General features: G+C 39.2%; 1 protein-coding gene across 1 annotated transcript; it reads right to left on the bottom strand.

Annotated features, from left to right (window-relative positions):
* Positions 1-13,746: 13,746 nt before the first annotated feature.
* CCR4 (C-C motif chemokine receptor 4) lies at positions 13,747-14,817 on the bottom strand. The gene has a single exon (XM_032235865.1). It carries the CDS (start codon positions 14,815-14,817, stop codon positions 13,747-13,749), a length of 1,071 nt encoding a protein of 356 aa, XP_032091756.1.
* Positions 14,818-15,263: the final 446 nt, after the last annotated feature.

The following is a 15,263-nucleotide window of genomic DNA, read 5'->3' as shown; positions in this document are numbered from 1 at the left end:
TTTATGGCCATATGCTGCTGCCAATGCTAGTTCCAGCCTTATTCTTTTACTCTTTACGGTAGGTGAAAATATCTCATCATAGTGCACATTTTTCATTATGAAAAACCTTGCGTCTGTAACCTTGCTTTATATTGTATCTCATTGTTGGGCAGTACTTTCTTTTTGTATACCCACTTACATCCTACTGCTTTGCAACCCTGTGGCAAAGTCATAGATGTGAACACTTTATGTTCACCCATGGACTTCATTTCTTTGTCCATGGCTTCTTTCCACTTTACTTGTTCATTTTAGGTAATTCCAATACTTCCTTATAGTTCCTTGGTTCATATCGTACATTACACATTTTTATTTTACTAAGAAATACCTGTCAGGTGGAATCCCTTTTTTTCCATCGCTCTGACCTGCGTGGCATTGACTACTCCTGTGCTTCAATCCTTTCTTGTTTCATATCTTTTTCAGCATCTCCTCCCTGAAAACTGACACTGTCATTGAGTTACCATCACTAAGTGAATCACCATCACTGAGTGGATCATTCCATAAATTTGCATCAATTCTGTTCCAATTTTGCTCTGCAAAGCTAGCAGACCTAGAAATCACTATTCTCTTGCTCCATCTCTAAAGTGGTAGCTCTTTGAGCCTGGCCCATAAATCTGAGCTTTCTAGCCTTTGGTTGTTCTTTTTTTCTGACTGCTTTTGGAATATGCACCCACGCATTGCTTCCAAAAACCTTTAAATAGCAATAGCAGTTAGACTTATATACCACTTCATAGGGCTTTCAGCCCTCTCTAAGCGGTTTACAGAGTCAGCGTATTGCTCCCAACAATCCGGGTCCTCATTTTACCCACCTCGGAAGGATTGAAGGCTGAGTCAACCCTGAGCTGGTGAAATTTGAACAACTGAACTGCAGAACTGCAGTCAGCTGAAGTAGCCTGCAGTGCTGCATTTAACCACTGCGCCACCTCGGCTGCTGTGCCAGAGATGGCTTTCTCCCATACAATACTGCATATGGAGTATCATTAATAGAGAAACTCCACAGTCTATTAATTAAATAATTAGCAGTCAACATGGCTTCACCCCAATATGACTTGCTCATACCAGAGTCCTCCAGCAGTGAATCCTTCATGATTTATAAGACTCCATTCTACTCTCAGCTACACCATTTTCAGCTTCTGTGTATGAATTAACGCATCTGTATTTCATCCCTAACTGTCCCAACCACTTTTGAAAACTTGCTGACATGAATTCTTAAAGTAAAAATGTGTCTGGCATACCTGCTGTTTATAACTTCTTTCTATGGAGCTTATCCATTGCTTAAATTTCTGTTGCACCTCTATTTTACTCTTTAGTAAATAGCAGAAACCAATCCTGCTGTAGTCATCTACAATGACCAGCACATACTTTGCTCCTCCCAAACCGGCTTGCATTGGCCCAACCAAATCTGCATGTACCAGCTCTAGAGCTCTTATTGTCTGCCTTGTGCTACTTTTGTTCACTGGGAATGCTTTGGACTTTGATGATTTGCATACTGCACAATCTAAATATGCCTTAAATCCCTTTAAATTTAATCCTTCCCCAAACTATTTCATCCTTTGCAACACTTGGAGGCTGGCATGGCCAACCTTTCTGTGCAAGAGATGAACACATGAATCATGTTGTGCCACATTTCAAAATGTTTGGGCACATTGAACCTTTTGTCCCTGAAACACATTTTATGCCCTCTGGACATACATTCCAATTTCTCTTTATAAGACACCTCCCATTTGCATATGTGGTCTTAAATCCTTGCTTGACTAAACTAGAGGCACTCAATAAATTATGCTCCATTTCAGGCACACATAAATATATCTTTAAACCTCTTTTCCAGATATAGAATTTGCACACTGCCTCTTCCAATGACTTTAGCCTTCTGGCCATTTGCCAAGTCTACTGCATCTCCAGCAGCTGGATCTATCATGTAAAAAAAAATATTAGGTTTAGGTTTAGGTTTTATTAATATTTATAGGCCGCCCTTTTCCCTGAGGGGACTCAGGGCGGCTTACATAAAATAAGGAAGGGGGGTGCAGACAATAGACACAAACAATACATAGAAGTAAAATAGTAAACAACATTCATTCATCATTCGGGTGGGGACAGATTATCTTTATCCCCAGGCCTGACGGGCTAGCCAGGTCTTGAGGGCTGTGCGGAAGGTCTGGACGGTGGTGAGGGTACGAATCTCCACGGGGAGATCGTTCCAAAGGGTCGGAGCTACTACTGAAAAGGCTCTCCTCCGTGTAGTTGCCAGTCGGCACTGACTGGCAGATGGAACTCGGAGGAGGCCTAATCTATGCAATCTAATTGGTCGCAGGGAGGTAATTGGCAGGAGACGGTCATGATTTGCAACTAGGTTTGCATGCTTTTTTGTGGTATGGTAAAAGTAAGGTACATGGCTATTTTCAACGACATTATGTAAGGAATGAATTGTTAACAATATGGGAAAGAGTGAAAGGGAAATACTATTTAGAAATACCAATGTGGCTTTGAACAATGGAAGCATTGACACATCCAAATATCAGTAGTACAAAAAATATCATTAGATATAAAGATATTTTAACAGAAAGGGGGGAATTAAAACAAAAACAAGAATTAGAAAAACAAGGGATTGATATAGGATAGTTTTCACAACTGCAAATGCAATCAAGATATGAAAAAGATAAAAGGGAATATGGTTTTAACTTAGGAAGTTCAGAGTTGGATAAGATATTTATGGGAACGGAAGAAAAAATAATTAAGAAACTATATAGCCTACCTATTAAGAGCTAGCTTAGAAGAAGAAGTGGTTAAAGATATAATGTTAACTTGGGCAAAGAATTTTGGCCACACGGTTGAGCTAGGAAAGTGGCAACAACTATGGGAAAGGAACTATAAATTAATCATGTCAACAGCTTATAAAGAAAACTTATACAAAATGTTTTATAGACAGCACATCTTACCGGGAAAATTAGCAAAGATGTTTAAACACAAATCAGTGAAATGTTAGAAATGTCAACAAGCAATAGGCTCCTATTATCATATGTGGTGGACATGTGCAGAAGCAAGGGAATATTGGACTAAGATAAGAATATGGTTAAAGAAAATGTTACAACAAGAAATAGAATTTAGACCAGAGATATTCTTGCACATTCTGCGCATGTGCAAGATGGAAGATGGCTGCCCGAGCAGAACGCTCGGGCTGGCAAGGAGCGGAAAACCTCCAGATTCTCAGGATTGAGCCTCCGGTTCTCGAAAAGGAGGAGCCCTTACGAAAGACCAGCCACCAGGCGAGCCAGGCAGATGATTATTGGGAGGGGGCCGCTTTCGGGCGGCCCCTGGACAGCGTCTCCATATCTCTACAGACTGACGGCGGCGGTGGTGGCGCCATTTTACACACGGCGATGGCGTTTGGGCGGCAAATGCCTGGGGGGGGTCATGTTCGGGCAGCCCCTGGACGGCATTCTCATATATTTTACATCCCCTTGCTGGCTGATGGCGGTGGCGGCGACGGTGTTTCATAGGTGACGGTGGCAGCGCTGCTTAGACGGAGAGCACCCTTTAGCTGTGCTGCTGGAGAGAGGTCTTCCTTTTGACATACTGGGACTGCTGGACCTGTTGGATTTGTTGGACTTGGGCTGGACTTTGTGAAGTGGTGGTCTGCGCCCCGCCCCACCCCGAGGAAGGGGTGGTGAGGCGCTGTAGCTACGTGGGCTGGGATTGGGAGGCTGGGTCTTGCTATCGCCACAGTTCTTCCAGGCCTCCCCCCCCTTTTTTTCTTTCTTGCTGCGGCCTCCTTTTCTGGGTTGTTACCGCTGCGGGGCTTATACGCCGCTCTGCTTCGACTACGCCCTCTCCGGACTGCGCCCCTTCTGGATTAACAATGAGAAGCAGGGGGAACGAGGCTACGAATTTGCCTCCTGTCTTAAACTGGCACCTATGCCCCCCCTCCATCTGCAGCTATCCCAGCCATTATTGACTCTGGGCCCTTGGCCCTCTTTGGCTTTTTTCCGGACTTATAGGAAGGGAGAGGAGCGGAGGAGCTCTCCCTCCTTCACTATCATTGATCCTCACCTCCATATCTGCACAAATCAACTTGACTGGACTTTAAGACCTGCACAATTTTATGGATGGAGTGTGTATGGTATGATTGTTGATGTATGAACCCGCTTAATTTTAACAAATTTATATTACTTATTGTATGTTTGTACTCTTTTTAAACTGACTATAGCGGGGATTGCATGAGAGAGTGACTGTGGTATGCATGAGAGGACTGAGAGTGCAGCCTGGTGCCTTCTCCACTGAGTGCATAAGCAGAAGTGGTAGGGGGCCCAGGCCCACCTCTCGTCCCAGAATGAATGATATGAATGGCCTGCCGGGGTGAACGGGGGCTACGGGAGGGGAAGTGGGGATGGGCCAATGCATCCCGGTCATAGTTGGGAGAGGCAGGTTTGACGGCACTTGGATTAGTGTCTTTAACTAATTTTGTTTCAGAATCCATTTCTATTAGAACGTTATATAACCTTTTTATATGCATTTGACTTTGATCCCTAATTTGTTTTAGTAGATTGTCCTCGTCTTGCGTAATACCAATTTTCTGATCTTTTTTCCATCTGGCCAACAACTGTCCATACTGAAACCATGTTTGGATTACCATTTCCTCTTTTAGTACATTCAAGGGTTTTAGCTGTAATACACCTCTTTATATAGTAAGAAGCTGTCTGTATGTAGTTACATCCTGTTTTTGTGCTATGCTTATGTTCTCTATTGCTCTATTGCATGGTTGGGAATTGCCCACATAGGTATCTTATCATTTAATTTATGTTGATATTTTTTCCAGACACGCAATAAAGCATTCCTTAATACATGACTTTTGAAAGTCTTATCCACCTTCTTGTCGTATATCAAATAAGCATGCCAGCCGTATATCAAGTCATGCCACTCGATATTCAGTAATCTAACCTCTGTTGAATTAATCCAGTCACTAATTATTGATAAAACTACTGCTTCATAGTATAGTTTTAAATTTAGCATTTTCAAGCCTCCTCTCTCACGTATGTCTTGCATTATTTTAAATTTTATTCTCGGTTTCTTCCCTGCTCAAAGAATTTGTTAATACCCTTCTGCCATTCAAGCAAATTTGCATCTTTTTAAAGTATTGGTATCATTTGAAAAAGAAATAAAAACTTAGGCAAAACATTCATTTTCACTGCTGCTATCCTTCCCAAGAAAGACAATTGTAATTTTTACCAATTTTTCATCTCTACCTGCATTCTATGCCATAATGGTTCATAATTATACTTATATAGTTTCCCATTTGAAGTTGAGATATAAACTCCTAAATATTTAACCTTTTTAACTATCCTGTTATTTTTTCTAATTCTCCCCTTTGATTAGTGTTCATATTTTTAACTAACATCTTTGTTTTCCCTAGATTTATTTTAAGCCCAGATACTTGGCCATATTCATTAAAACCTTGGTAGATTTCCCTGGTTGGGTTAAAGTTATAACCAAGTCGTCCACAGATGCTCGTAATCTATATGCTTTCTCAGCATCTAGAAATATAAGCGCTGTGGGGACTTGGTTATTCTTTCCCAAATACTCCAATATATTAACAATTTGTCTTACATTACTTCTCATTTGTCTCCCTTGTATAAAACCAGTTTGATCATTATGAATCAGTTGCTGAGTAACCAACATCAACCTATTCACTAGTATTTTGGTAAAAATTTTATAATCTTTATTGAGTAATGATATAGGCCTATAATTTTTTGGTTGACTAAGATGTTGATCTTCTTTGGGTATCAAGGATATGAAAGTTGTTCTCCAAGATGGAGGTACCTTTCCTTCCATTTGGATTTTGTTAAATAATTCCTTAAGGGGTTCTACCATTTCTAATTGTAAATTTTTATAGTAAACTGCTGTCAAATCATCTGTGCCCGGTGCTTTCCCAGCCTTTAACTGTTTAATTACCTGGAGGATTTCCCCCGAAGTTATTGGTTGATTCAATCTCTCCCTTTGCTCATCCTTAACTATAGGTATTTTTTCTTTGTCCAAGTATCTATCTATATGTAAGCCTTGTATTTTATCACCCATGTACAATCCTGTAAAAAATTCAAGGAAGGCCTTTTGGATCATATCCTGTTGATGCACTTCTTTTCCTTTATAATATATATTTTGTATATTACGAGATTTTTGTTTCTTCCTGGTCATATATGCTAACCATCTACCTGGTTTATTTGCATTGTAATTTTGCTATTGTTATGTATTTTTATTGCTACAAATTGAACATAATTAAAGCATAATGATTAATCACACAAACAATATATAATAATATATTGTGAAATATTTATTTCTAATTACAAATAAATGAAATTTTGTGTTGAAGCATGGTGTAACACAGGGGTCGGCAATCTTAAACACTCAAAGAGCCATTTGGATCCATTTTCCACAGAAAAGAAAACACTGGGAGTCACAAAACCTGGGTGGGTGTGGCCAACTCAACATCACTCCCACCCAGTCACATGACATCCCCCCCAGACATGCCCACCCAGGTTTCATGGCTCAGTGTTTTCTGTGGGAATAGGGTCTCTCTCTCTCTTCTCTCCCCCTCCCTCTCATTTCTGTTTTTCTCTATTTTTCCTCTCCCTTTCTCTTCTTCCCTTCTTTCTTTGTTTCCTGCTTTTTCCCTCTTTCTTTTTCTTTCTTTCTCATTGAACATAATAGCAAATCCAAAATAAAGTTATTAATTGTAGGAAATTGCTTCTCTATAATCTTTTCATAGTGAACTCTAAGTTGATAGAAGCTGGCAAGATTGTACTAACAGCAATAGGATATATAATTTGATTTCTTTTGAGTTTGACAATATAATCTGTTATCCAAAATTATAAATAATCTTATTTTCAGATGCATTTTTTGCCATCTCCGTTACTTTCTTTTTTAAAAATCAGACTTACTTCCAATTTGTGCCTTCTGGCAAACTGCAGTTTTCTTGGCAAGAAATCTAGCTTGCTATTGCTTTTGTCATAGGTCTGAGAAAATTATTTCTTTTCTTTCTTTCTTTTCTCTTTTCTTTCCCTCTGATTTGTTTCTCTCTTTTCCCTCTCTCTCATTCTCTCCCTTCATCTCTTTCATTTCTTTCTCCCTCTCCCCCTTCTCCCTCTAATTTGTTTCTCTCTATTTTCCCTCTTTCCATTCTCTCCTTCCAGCTCTCTTTCATTTCTCTCTCTCTCCATCTCCCCTTTTCTCTTTCATCTCTTTCTTGTGTATGCAAGCAAAATACCCTCCTTCTGCTGCCGCCACTGAGAAGTGTGTAGCTAGCTGCGCTGCACAGGAGACTCCTCAGCACCAGACTCAGGTCAGCGCCAGCCACAGTCCCCTTTGTGTTGGCTCAGGAAAGAGCCGGAGCAGCTGTCTCTGGATGCAGAAAGGGAAGAATTCCAGAGCCCTGTGCAAGGAGAGCAGCTTGCGCCAACCTGAGTCTATCGCTGAGGAGTCTTCTGTGTAGCGTGGCTCCCCTGCGCTGCATACCCAGTTACTCACCTCATTGGGCAGTGGTGATAGTGGGAGGAGAATCGTTATCCCCTGTGCCTTGATCCTGGTCTAAGAGGGTATTTTGCTTGCGCACATACGAATAAGGGATGAGCAGCTAACGGTCTCCCCCTCGGATCCTAGTGGAACTAAGTAGAGCCAGGTCAGCGGAGCCAGGCCTGTGCCAGGGGGAGAGGGGAAAGCGATGTTAGGTGGAGACTCGGTGGCTGCCACAGCCTCTCCTCACCCATTGCCCTTCTCGCTGCCCAAAGCCTCCCCTTTTGATGCTGCTCAACCCTGATGAAGGAGCTCCCGGGCAGGAACAGTCGCTGAAAAACGCTCGCATGGGAGGCCGGCTGGCCTGGCCTGCTGGGACGCCTGTTAGTCTTCTGGCATCTCTCCTTCTGCCGTGTGGGGAACCTGAGCCGCTCCTTCCCTTTGGACCGGCTTCTCACCAGCCTCTCCATGGGAGGCTCCTCAGTGACCCCTGTGAAAAAGTTGTTCGACCCACAGGTTGAGAACCACTGTACTAGAGAAAGGAAACTAGAGAAGAAAATAGGGAGAAGATATAGAACCCAGACAAGGCACTGTTAAATGGACGTAGGGGGAAAGAAGGGGAAAACAGAAAAGAAAATATTAGATATATAAGTATAAATCCAAAAGCAAGATACAAAGGAGGGGGAATATAATTAGGATAGATTAGTGAAGGAAAGAGAATAAGAAATGATATCAAATTATATTTGGGTTTGTGGAAATACCATCCCAAGGAAACATAAACTGAGATCTGAAAGAGACACCTACAGTAATAGAAAAGAAAAAGAGAAAGGAGGAGAAAATGAAAGGAAGATGGGGTAAAGAAGAAAGATGTGAGGAGAGGAGGATGGAAGGGAGAGGAAGGGAAGGAGAGAGGGTAGGAAGGGGAAGAGGAAGAGAAGGAGCAGGAGAAAGGGAAGGGAAGAAGGAAGGGGAAGGAGAGAAAGAAGGAAGAAAGTAGAGAAGGGAGGGAGGGAGAAAAGAAAGGGAAAATAAGGTGATGTTACAACAGGAGGAAGGGATGGTAAATAAAGCAACCCAAACTGTATATTATAACCTATTAAATGAAATAATAAATGTATAAGAATGATAAATGTAAAGAAAAATAACAATTATGTGAATGTATACTTAAAATGCCATGTAAGTGAATTATTAACAATTGTTTGACTAGCCCCACTGTCTATTAACCATTTGTATCTGTTATTACAATAGTTAACTTTTGCCACAGCAATTTGTCCATCAATTAATTTTCTTCCTTGCAAATAGTTTTTTTCCTTACAAATAGTCCCTTTTTAAATGTGTCTTTTCACCACAGATGAAACACCTCCATTGTTGCTGTTCTTTCTGCTTAGAAAATCTTTGCTGGGTGTAACCTGATCTCTGCAGACATTTGGCTGTTGCTTTTCTCTCTCTGTTCCTTGGGCCCACCTCAGGAATTTCTCCCCTGGCATCTCCTAAAATGACATTTTTGCTCTTCAGAAATTAAACAGGCTTTTAGAGCCTCCATATGCAACTCCTGCTCTGGTTTGCACTCAAATACTGCAGAAACTATGACCCACTTTTCATCCAGATTGTTTAACACCAACAGCACCCTTTGAGATTCAAGAATCTGCATCCCACGCTCTTCCAGCTCAATGAACAAAGTCTAATGTCAGTGTTCCAAATATCATGTAGAATTAAATCAGAGTACAAGGCAAAATGATCCTTAAAGTTCCAATTTAATAAATCAGACATCTTAGCACATCTGTGGAATCCCAATTCTGGAAATTACATCAGATTCCCACCCAGTTGAAAGTTCATGATCTTGTCCCCACACCCACAAATCCATCACATGGTCCAATCCTCTTCTTCCACGCTGGCATCGCCACCCAGCTGGTTCCGGTCAGGTGCCGAGGTGCGGAGACAGATGACGACCTTGGCTTCTAGATAAGAATGAAAACAACACATTCCACAATTCTACTCCTTTCTATTCCCCCTCCCAACTACTACACTAATGAAACAATATAATGAAATAAGAGAGAGTGTGGCAGGACAAAGATCCTAAAAGGGATATAACTGAAGGCCTGACACTAATTGTGCAACAAATGCTGCTTCACAATCATGTGGCCGCAGCCTGGATCTGTACAACTTTCTTGATAATTGCACAATATTGCATGCTGATGCACTCACATGCAGACTTCTCAACTTCAGCCAAACCTCATTTTCAGTCTTCAAGTCAGTTACATTCAAAAATTATTCATCTTCTAAACTCAAGATGATATAGGCCATTGCTTTATCATGCTGCCTCTGAGCTGCAGCTGCCAATGGCCCTGGGGTGGATTAATAACAATATCCCAGAACTCCTTAGCCTTCAGGAAACACTCCATCTTTGCAGCCCAAATTATATAGTTCTTCTGTCTCAAACGAGACAGAAAGCTCTCCTTAAATTCAATAGCCATCCTGCAAACCTTCTCTGTCTGGTTTCTCACATAGGCTTAATTACAGTTCAGTGTCTCAGTGTGCTTTGGTGTGTTCTGGGCCTTTCAGAGTTTTTTGCAGCAATCACATCCAGAAAGCACACACAGGTAACTGATTCAGCAGGATTCATTAACTTCTCTTTATATATAATATAACACATGAAGTAAATCAGAGGTGGGTTCCTCCCTAAATGGTCTGGTACTCCAGAAGAGGTAGTGAAAATCTGGTGTACCAGATAGCACTGGTAGTAAAAATGATGACTTGGTCACGCCTCTGAACCAGTTCTCCTGTCAGAAACTTCATCAGAAGCTTTTTTTAAAAAAAAGTCGTCCCCCCCCTTGCTGGTTCAGGCAAGGGAGGAAAAGCTTTAAAAAGTAAGAGAGAAAGAGGGAGAGAGGGATGGAGGAAGGAAGGGAATGGAGAAAGAAAGATAAAGAAAGAAGGAAGGAAGGAAACTCACTTTCCTGCCGGGAGATTCAGCAAAGGAGAAAAACAAATGCTGTCACTTTAAATTGGAACTGAGCATGCTTGGCTGTGGAATTCTGGGAGTTGGTCCACAAGTCTTAAAGCTGCAAACTTTAGAGTCCTGCTTTAAATTGAAAAACTGCTCAGGTTTGCAAAGTGACATTCAGCAGTTTTTTTTGGGGGGGGGGTGTTTCCCACAGAGGGAAAGGAGAATGAAAGGAAGGAAGGAGAGACAGAAAGAAAAACAGCACAGCAATTTAGGGCTAGAAGTCTACTCAGAGGTCATCTAGTCCAACCTCCTGCTGCAGCAGGAAACCTTACATTGCCTGGATTATTTTGGTGCCTCTAACAGATAGGAAAATTGCCAGAAAGGAGAAGGAGTTAACTAGCACAAGACTGCCATGCAGAGGAAGGCAGAAATAGTCCTTGACTTATGACTACAATTGAGCCTAAAATTTTGGTTGCTAAGCAAGAGCATTGTTAAGTGAGCTTCACCACATTTTACCTAATCCATGATATCTCCTGGTGAGTGACATCAAATTGACCATGGCCACCCAGTCTCATGACCACAAAGCTATACCCCAAAATAGGCCACACCCACAGAATAGGTAGTAAAAATTTTTGAAACCCATAATTTTAAAAGAGATTGGATTTCCAATCTGTTGTCACATTTACATTCATATCCCAAAGCAATTGGTGAGACTCCAAACATTCAGAGATAAAGCACCCCATTTTGCAAAGTAGCATCCAAATCAAGTATTTTGATCTCTATATATATTTTAGAACAATCAGACTGGGTCATTTCTTCTTTTCCAAACTGTTTCTGATCAACCTGACTTAATCAGTAATATTATCAAGTTTTACACTAAATAGGATATAGTTTCTTTCCTGAGTCAAATCATTTTTAATCAACAGCAATTTTCTATTGTTATTGATAAAACAGCAAAAAGCATATTTTTTATTGTTAATCACTTATATGTGGTAGCCTTAGATGAAATATGAAAATTAGATACAGCAGTGGTTCTCAATCTGTGGTCTGTGGAACCTTGGGGGAACTACAATGTCATCACAGGGACTGTGAAAGCTTGGAGAAAAGTTATGATTTAAATATTTAGTTAAATCTTGGTGGTCCTTGGCCATGGTCTATGGTATTTAAAAGGTATTTAAAGTGAGTCTGTGGTGAAGTAAAGGTTGAAAACCATTGGGCTACAGTATATATGCGAAGGCACACAATTGTTTACCAACTGGTCTACATTTAGTTCATCTCATGAAATTAAGACCATATTTCTTCAAGGAATGCATCTTCTGGAAACTGCAGCAAGTTAAGAAAGATTCTTGGTGGTTCTTTTTCCCCACGTGGTGCCCTCTGATTATATTAAGACTTTGAACCCCTTGGAGTTCAGCCACTATATCGTATGTATTTGCTAAGTAAAGATTATGGTAGGTATAACTTAGATGGAAGGCAACACACTGAAGAAAGCTCACTTGAGAATTGTATTAAATGGCATAACATCCTTTACATGAAATAGGGTGATATTTTATCTACCTACTGAGCAAAAATAGCAATGTTAAATTGCTTTATGTCATAAAATGGATGCTTTTAGCAAGTCATAGCCAATTTACTTAGTGAAACATTTAAAAAATGCTAGGTACACCATAGTAATCTTAATTGCAAGATATTGATTCTTAGAGTGTGAACACACTTATTTTTGAAGTTTATATTTAAGATACTGCAGCAACTATAATATTTTATGCTTATTTCCTTAATAATATTTTCCTTTGCATCATAGGACTTCTGACTAGTGACCAATAAAAAAATTGCAAATGCATGCAAAGACAAATTCTCATGACAAATTTGAGAAATACACCTTCTTTATCAAATGATGATGTACATCCTTATTGCCCACAATATATGACTAATTTTTTTCATATAATTTGTATAAATACATTGATAAATCTTACACATAAACAATGATCATTAAAGCATAAAGAATAGAAACATTAAAAAATATTTTTCAGAAAATAATACATTCCTTCTACTAACTAATTACTACTAACTAAGTAATACAGTGCTTAATTTTCAACTGACCATTTTTACATTTAAAAAACTGAGTACTATTGGTGTTATTAGTTGAAATGGCTTCCCATTAAATGATTATTAAAAACTAAAACTAACTTAATAGCTTCATACTCATCTGAAAATATGACAGAGTCACCTTGTGAGGCCATATGTTTGACACTGAAATAATGAAACCTGCATAATCATAGCATATATGTGAATAGGATGGAGGGGGTCCAGTGTTCCTGTTAACAGGAGAAGATGAAGATGACCATTATGACCAAAGTTCTCCTGCATACATAATGCAGTAACTTGGGGCAGTCATAAATATAATACAGTACTCTCATGAAAGGAGCATGGCCTACATTTTGTGAAATGTAACTACATGCTATAACAACAAATAAGTAGTTGAGAGTACTAGAGTAAGCCTAATTCCCTGAAAGAATAGAATAGATATGTTTTTCTGCTTTCCAATAGGTGCAATCTCTAATATAAGTTCAACAGGTATAAACTATAACTTATGATAGATTCTACAAGTTGTTTGCAAAATATTAAGATATCTTCCTGTTACAAGGGATTGTGGGAATTGGGGTAAGAAGGAAAGGAAGTCTTCTGCCCCTTGTCTGTACTAGCTATGCTGAGATGAAAGGGAGTTAACCATGGTAAATTATCCATAACTTTCTCTGAGACTTATTTATTTGTCTGGAGTTTATGAAAACTGCCTTTGAAAACACATCTAAAGGGAGATAGCGAGTTCACTTAAAATCATAATTCTGCTCATACAACTGACATACCCCTTTGAAAAATCTTGGGAATATACTGTTGACTTTAAGCTGACCTTTCCAAGTTTGTCTGCTGCCTCATAGGACCCAAACATGTGAACTGCAGAGTTGATTTGAAGCTGTTTTAATTCTGAAAAGAGAAAAAAACTTCCTACCTAACAAAAGATATGTCAAACAAGTATCCTAATGCCATGACTAGAAAGGACTGAAATAACAAATTGATGTATACTGGGCTTTACAGTTATGTGTAATTGCTGTGTCCAATGAAAAATAAAGTTTATGTTTCCAAGTTAGTGGGCTACTTTTCTTTTTCCATATTAAAAAATTATTTGAAGCGTGTTTATTTGTCAAGGTATCATTTTTGTCATTGTTCTATTGCTTTGGTTCAACTTCAAGTGTGTCAGTTTTTTTTCATAATGTCTCTTCATCACAAGTGGATTGAGTATAACCTGAACCTGATGAGTCAGAATAGAAAGATTTGTGGAATCCACGGGATTTACAAAGTATTTTTGAAAAGACACAGTTTTTGAAGAACAGTTTGATGTATAACTTGAATTTTTGTCCCATAAAGAAATAGATGATTGGATTCAAACAGCAATGAAAATATGTTAGGATTTGAGTCACCTGTTCTGCATAGTCCAGGTTTTTGTTGATTTCACATTCTCCAACAATACCTACATCATCCAAACATTTTAGAAAAAGTATAACATTGTAAGGTGTCCAACACATAAAAAACATGACCACCACAACGAAGATCATCTTCACTGCCTTCTTTTTTTTGTTATTTCTGCAGTGCAGCAAGGTCAGAATTATTCTTGCATAACAAAAGGAAATGACGATAGAGGGCACAATGAGGCCTAATATGTTGATTTCTATACAAGTAAAGAGTTTCCATGCTGTGCTATTCTTAAAGTACACTAATTTGCATTCAGTACGATTATAGTCATTTACTGATGAGCTAAATATGAGTTCTGGAACAGAAACATTGATGGCCACTAGCCATATAATAAGACTAGTGAGAATGCCGTAGGTGGCAGTTCTTGCTTTCAGTGAAAATGCAACATGAACAATAGCAAGATACCTATCAATACTCATGAACATGATAAAAAAGATTCCACTGAAAAATCCAATCTGGAAGATCCAAGAGCTTACTTTACACAAAGTATCTCCAAATATCCATTTATCAGCCATGAAGTAAGACCAAAAAGGAAGACCAAGAACAAAAAGCAAATCAGATATGGCAAGATTGAGTACATAAATATCTGTCATGCTTCTCAGCCTCTTGTATTTCAATAATACCAAGACAACCAAAGTATTGCCGGTCAAACCAAGCAAGAAAACCAGTGAATAAAGAGTGGGAAGGAACAATGATCCAAAACCCCTTACTCCATCTTTGATGCATGGTTCATATTCATAACCATACTCATCGGTGGTTAAAGAGTATTCTATGGTGATGCTGGCTGATTCACTGGTAGACATCATTTTTTTTTGGAAACCTAAACAAAAGGATTAAGGAGTGAATAGAGGAAATAATAGCTTTCTATTCAGAGGAACTAAGGTTGCTATCCTACGCATGCTTACTCTGGAAGGCCCACTAAATTTGGTGGTATTGCTTCAGAATAATCATACATAAGACTAGACTGCCAGTATTATAATTTCAAAAAAAAAAAAAAAAAAGGATTTGGAAGATATGAATTTCAGAACCAAAACAGAAACTTCATACTGAACAACATAATTATAGTGCCACCAAAAATTCTATTACAAGTATTACTCATTTTAATCAATCAATCAATCAAATGCCAGGACATTTATGCCTTCAGCACTGATAAAGAATAACAATTGCAGTTCAATTTTATTTTTATTGGTTCTGCGTGCCCCTTTCATCTCACTGTTCCCCTTACTTTCCCTTTTCTTTTCATTGCCTATAT

Source organism: Thamnophis elegans, chromosome Z, assembly GCF_009769535.1.
Source record: "Thamnophis elegans isolate rThaEle1 chromosome Z, rThaEle1.pri, whole genome shotgun sequence".
Taxonomy (NCBI): domain Eukaryota; kingdom Metazoa; phylum Chordata; class Lepidosauria; order Squamata; family Colubridae; genus Thamnophis; species Thamnophis elegans.
Note: the sequence above shows the minus strand (reverse complement) of the source record. Positions and strands in the feature narration are given on the sequence as shown.